Source organism: Hemibagrus wyckioides, linkage group LG18 (assembly GCF_019097595.1).
Source record: "Hemibagrus wyckioides isolate EC202008001 linkage group LG18, SWU_Hwy_1.0, whole genome shotgun sequence".
NCBI lineage: Eukaryota > Metazoa > Chordata > Actinopteri > Siluriformes > Bagridae > Hemibagrus > Hemibagrus wyckioides.
Window position 1 is genome coordinate 9,728,687 of NC_080727.1, and position 6,052 is coordinate 9,734,738.

Below are 6,052 nucleotides of genomic sequence, written 5' to 3' on the forward strand. Positions count from 1 at the left end.
TTGCGGTAAGTTGTTGAGGGCCTGGGTGAAGAGTGTGTTCAGATGAAGGCGCGCGCACGACTAGAGCGAGCTGTTTCCGGGAAGTAAGAGTTTCAGCAATGGCGACTGCTTGTGTATGTCAGCCTCAGCGCGGGGGTTTCAGTTTCGAAAACTGCAAACGGTGAGTGTTATATAAAGTACAGATAGGTGGCTTAATTTACGCTCGTGATTTTTTTTAAAAGTTATTAAATCTAGTGTTCTCGGGTTTTATTTAAATGATTTGCTTATCAGTCGATACTATGCTAGCGGTCTGTATGAATGATTCAGCAGATTTGCTTTTAACTATATCGCGGATAATGAGAAATGAATAGAAAAGAAAAACGTATCAAAAGGATTCGTTTCATGAATTGATCAGATAATATATTTTTCTTATTTCTGACCGTTACCTTATCTTAAATAGAGCCTATGTAAATACATATACCGGTGCATTAGTTAGCCACATGCTATATGTCCATACACGGTATATGTACAGCACTTTGTCTGAGCGCCCTATAGAATTAGGTCCGCGTACTGAAATTAGGCTTTATTATCTTATTTTCCTATTTTTTTATTCCATTTATTTATTTATTTATAGCTTGGTTTATGTAACAATAGTAACATTTATCAACCAATAATGTAAAGGTTATAAATTTATATCTGGTCTTTTATTTATTTTCCCCGTCCGAATGAGCCATAGCAGCACAGCTACCGGTCTACAAATACAATGCTTTATTTATTTCTTACAAAACTTTTTTAATTATAACGTGATTTTATATTGAAAGATAATATGTTTGGAGTCGAATGCTATTTTGTTGGTAGATGTTTATGTCCTAATAAGGAGACAATCCAGCGGAGAGACAATAAACCGTGGGACATATACACCGACCAGGCATAACATTATGGCCACCTGCCTGATATTGTGTTGGTCCCCCTTTTGCTGATCCGTCATGCACTGTGTGTTCTGAACAGTAGCTCGTCTGTTGGATCGGATCACACGGACCAGCCTTCACTCCCTACATGCATCAGTGAGCCTTGGCCGCCCATGACCCCGTCTACGGTTCACCACTGTTCCTTCCTTGGACCACTTTTGATAGATACTGACCACTGCAGAGCCAGAACACCCCACAAGAGTTTTGGAGATGCTCTGTTCCAATCGTCTGGCCATCACAATTTGGCCCTTGTCAAACTCGCTCAAATCCTTACGCCTGTCCATTTTTCCTGCTTCTTTGAGGACAAAATGTTTACTTGCTGCCTAATATATCCCACCCACTAACAGGTGCCATGATGAGGAGATAATCAGTGTTACTTCCTGTCACGGCTCATAGTGTCGTACCTGTTTGGTGTAGTTCCAGGATCTAGTGCATTGCTCTGGGTTTCAGCAGAGTCTGAGCTAGTTAGTAATCTACAAGATGACACATGATGGCAGCATTAAGATAGGAATATGTCAGAGTACAGATGAAGAAGTGAGAGCTGAGCAGGATATAGGACTACTTTAAAGCGCTGCTGCGTTGCTCCGTTTAGGTCACACTTGTGGGCAATTTTTTTTGAATGTGGTTCCTGGGTAAATCTTGGCCACGTTTTATCAGTTCCTACCCACTAATTCATGAAACCATGAAAGCCATCTTTTTACTCTGTGGTGATTAAAATACCTCTATAGTTAACGGACAGAAACCATTTGATCGAGTTTTATTTTGAGTTGATCAACATTGAAGTCAATACCACACTGACCCCATGTCATCAATCATTTTAAATATGTCTGATATTAATCTTAAACTTTTTGTACTAAGTTTCTTATATTCTGTAGAGCTGCTTTGAGACAATGTCCATTGTTAAAAGCACTATGCAATTCTTGAATCATAGCCATCTGTCTCTCATCTTACAATGTAATCCTTATTCTTAAAAAGATTCCATACTCACTCCTTAAATTCAGTTTGACCGTAACAGCAGCTATAGATGTCTTTAATCACCGGAGAAGAGCAATGGATTTATGTAATTGCAGGTATGAATTGGATCAAGCTGAAAACCAATTAAAGACCATTAATTATTAATATGCAGGTTGTTTATGGAGGAATTTTCACACAAGACACTACCTTTGGAGAAAATAAAACGTATTCACAAAGTTCAGTTCCTCCTTATCCAGGCATTGATATCAGATGGATGACCTCCCTTAGGCAGAGTCATGCTTTTGCAATATTCTTTCAATTTAGCATTAATGATGCTCTTTGTTTGTGCATGATATGGTCAGGTCTCCTCAAAATTTTGTCCATTAGGGCATCAACAAGCTGATCAGCGCATTCTCTGAGCGTCTTTGAGTTTTCCTGATTCTCTGAGTTTTAAAAGTATCACTCGCATTATTTGTTGCACGTTTTTGCCAAAAAGCAGAGCATGAATTTGTTTTTAAATCACTGTTTCTGTGTTTTCTTCAGGAATGCTCAACTTGCTACTAAACTTGGATGCAGCCTCCCCACTGCACGCAAAACTGGCACAACGATCTGTGGGGTTGTGTATAAGGTGATCATTTTATAGCTTAAAAATCCTATGCAATACTTGTAGGCTTAAATCATTGAGCATCTGTATGTCTCTTATTATTGTTATTGCATCTGGGCATTAATGCTAATAAAGCATTGTATATAAATATGTACTTTTAAAATACTAAAGGTATATGCCTATGCCACATACACAGTATATGTAGGTTTATTGCAATTATTTTTTAATTATAATTAGGATTATATTGTATGCTTTAATAAATATATTGGGAAAAGAAGAATACTCATGTATTAAGAGAGATTCAGAATTAGAAATATATATGATTTATTTATAGTAGATAAAAAAAATAGTTGTGTTTTTGTTCTGCATTTGTAAATTCTTTTCTTCTCTCCGTGAAGGATGGCGTGGTTCTGGGAGCTGATACAAGAGCCACTGAGGGAATGGTTGTAGCAGATAAGAACTGCTCCAAGATCCATTACATCTCTCCTAACATCTAGTGAGCACCGAATCACACAACCCTGTGTAACTCCATATTGCTTCTTCTCCATCCCCAGATGTGTTCTAATATGTATGCTTGTGTGTGTTTCTGCGTCTGTAGCTGTTGTGGAGCTGGTACAGCAGCAGACACTGAGATGACCACTCAGATAATCTCCTCTAATCTGGAGCTGCATGCTCTTTCCACCAATCGCCTTCCAAGAGTCGCTACCGCCAACCGCATGCTCAAGCAGATGCTCTTCAGGTGGCTTTCACTTTTGTCTAAGGACCTGTCACTGGATATGCAATATTATCAAGATTCAGCATATATGTTTACGGCTATAAAGTACTAAAAAGAGCATACAGATATATTTCTATGTCTGACATGATTAAAAGCTTTTCTTAGTTATTAATTGGATTGAGAACATGCCATTGTTCCCGTAACTATTCTAGCAAAATGCCCAATAGATCATAAGTCACAGTTTTTCCCTTTAATTGGTCATCCACACATAATTTATGAATTTTTCAACTGCAGAGAGGGGAATTTATCTATTTACATAATATCTAAATCACATGTCGCACTTATTTTCAGTTAAACTGTTATAATAAAATTTTATCCTATTAAAAAGGTAAGATTTGTTGATAGAAGATCATTCTTTGAATAAGTAAAAACAACAAACACTGTGTGCACTGTTTAGTGGTACTTGCAGGATGTGGAAGGTCTATGCGATGCTCCATCTGCTGTTAATGCGAACAGTGTGAAAATGTTGTGCAATGATTCCACTAAGTCCATTAAAGCCATTTTATTATACATTTTTGTAACTATAATACAATATCTTTATACTGTTGCAAACCACTACATACATTTTCCTACTTTTCCATTTGCCCTATTTTATTCGAGTCGTCTATATGCAACTGTTGATGTGTGTGTGTGTTTGTAGGTACCAGGGCTATATTGGAGCAGCACTGGTATTGGGTGGGGTTGACTGCAATGGTCCCCACCTGTACAGCATCTACCCTCATGGCTCAACAGACAAGCTACCCTATGTTACCATGGGTGAGTCTCTGATACATTTTCTTTTAAACACATCTTGCTGGAGAGACTCAGAGACAGAAATGGTGTTATTTATTCTTCAACTGTAGTTCACAGCTCCTCTAAATACCCTGGAGCGTGGTAACTCATTACTCTGCACTTTATTGTTGTGAAAATTAGATCTGGATCTCATCTTGTGGTTAATTGGTAATCTTTAAAGAACACACACTCAGTCAAGGACAGACATTCTTTGAAAGAAATAAAGATTTCAGGGTTCATAGGTGTGATGAGCACTAAATCTCATCAGCTGTGGTGTTTGTTTCTGGCTATGCACAGACAAGCGAGCCTGTTCTTTTTATATATTTTATTTTGTCGTTTTTGAATGACTAGTTGTGGGTTTAAATATTTTTCTTCTTCTCAAAATGTTCTTAATATTCTTCTTAGTCCTTTAGTTTAGTTCCCTAAATTCAGGAGGTTGTGAATAAATTTTCATGATTTCCTCTGTAAATGCTCCTATGAACTATTTATTCATAAATCTGTTTGTATCCAGCAGGATAAATGAAACCCCATGTGTGTAAATGTCCAGGGGATAAATGCACTGGAAGTATATTAAGTACCAAAAAACAAAGCTGGATACTTATTACCTCTCTGTGTACTGAAAACACGAGCTGGGAATATGGGAACCAGTTAGTTGAGTGGGTTGGGTAGTTGAGTAACTGCCTAATCGGAGAAACTGCATCAAAATTGTGTCTAAAGTGTTGCAACTGTGCTAGATATTTATTCACTTACTTACATCTGCTATATAATTACTGTAAATAACAAGTTTGAAATGTCTCCTTCAGAACTGAAGGATTAAATTAGACCAAGCAACATTTTCAGCTAATGATTTATTGTTCAGATTTGATTTGATGGTGTCTTTATGTATGTGTGTGTGCTTAGGCTCTGGATCCCTGGCTGCTATGGCAGTGTTTGAAGATCGATACAAGCCTGGCATGGAGGTGGGTCCTTTTCTCATTGACTCTTTGATCAACTTTTTTACACTTACTGAGAAATAATCGTAATAATTTCTTCTTTCTGTTTGTTAGGAGGAGGAGGCAAAGCTCCTGGTTCGTGATGCAATAGCAGCTGGTATATTCAATGATCTGGGCTCAGGCAGTAACATTGACCTGTGTGTGATCACCAAAAGCAAGGTGGACTACCTGAGACCACATGATGAAGCCAACAAGAAGGGAGTCAGGTGAGTTGGGGAATATGTGTAGAGATTACTCCATTATTTTATGTAAATTTTTTTTTTAATCTCAGCATTTAATGACCAGTATTTAGTCTTTGACAAACATGAGAAGAACAGTCTTCTGCTTGTGTAATTCCAGCTGTTTATATAGGTAGCTTTCAGATGTGCCTCTATTGCTTTTTTTTTTCTGTCTACCTTAACAAAATACTAACCAAATAAAATCTCAGTAACTGTTTAAGGCTTTCAGTATGCCTGCACTCTGAATATTACTCACTGTTTTTCCTGCAGAACTGGTGAATATAAGTATAAGCAAGGCACTACAAGTGTTCTGACAAAGGCAGTGGCCCAAATCCAGGTGGATGTGGTGGAGGAGAGCGTGCAGACCATGGACACCTCCTGAAGAGAGATTTCTTGTATGTCATGTATGACAAATCTTAATCCACGGTTTACAATAAAATGTCGTGAAAAGCTTTGGTGTGATTTAGTTCAATAATCTGGACTAAGGAGGACAAACCAGAGATTTTGTCTGAGCAAAAGTAAATAAATGGTGTTTGGTAGAATTATTGCTAGACAGCATTTTTCACTTGATTTGAAGTTGCCGCTCAGCACTAAAAGAAACCAACCACTGAATTACAGTGACGAGAACAAATTAAAACAAATGTAGTTACCTGCTAGAAACTTGGTGTCTCCCAAACCTGAGTTGAAAGCCATTGAATTAAAACAGTTGAAATACATCAGCTATTATAACAAAGGTGTCTTCCTGCTGGTGAAATGTGGGAGGAGGCCAGGCAAAGCTTACATTTGCATTT

The 6,052-nt window shown here is 37.7% G+C and overlaps 1 protein-coding gene across 1 annotated transcript; it reads left to right on the forward strand.

Moving 5' to 3' along the window:
* psmb7 (proteasome 20S subunit beta 7) lies at nt 1–5,713 on the forward strand. The gene is made up of 8 exons (XM_058415534.1): nt 1–160; nt 2,445–2,529; nt 2,904–3,001; nt 3,104–3,244; nt 3,921–4,036; nt 4,952–5,010; nt 5,098–5,249; nt 5,532–5,713. Exons 1-8 carry the CDS (start codon nt 99–101, stop codon nt 5,641–5,643), a joined length of 825 nt encoding a protein of 274 aa, XP_058271517.1. The 5' UTR covers nt 1–98; the 3' UTR covers nt 5,644–5,713.
* Nucleotides 5,714–6,052: the final 339 nt, after the last annotated feature.

Excerpts from the sequence above, each read along its gene's own strand:
- psmb7 (XM_058415534.1), top strand. The coding sequence starts at position 99 with ATGGCGACTGCTTGTGTATGTCAGCCTCAGCGCGGGGGTTTCAGTTTC. Across the intron at positions 4,037-4,951 it reads GCTACCCTATGTTACCATGG|GCTCTGGATCCCTGGCTGCT; the intron begins GTGAGTCTCTGA and ends GTGTGTGCTTAG. Across the intron at positions 5,011-5,097 it reads GATACAAGCCTGGCATGGAG|GAGGAGGAGGCAAAGCTCCT; the intron begins GTGGGTCCTTTT and ends TCTGTTTGTTAG.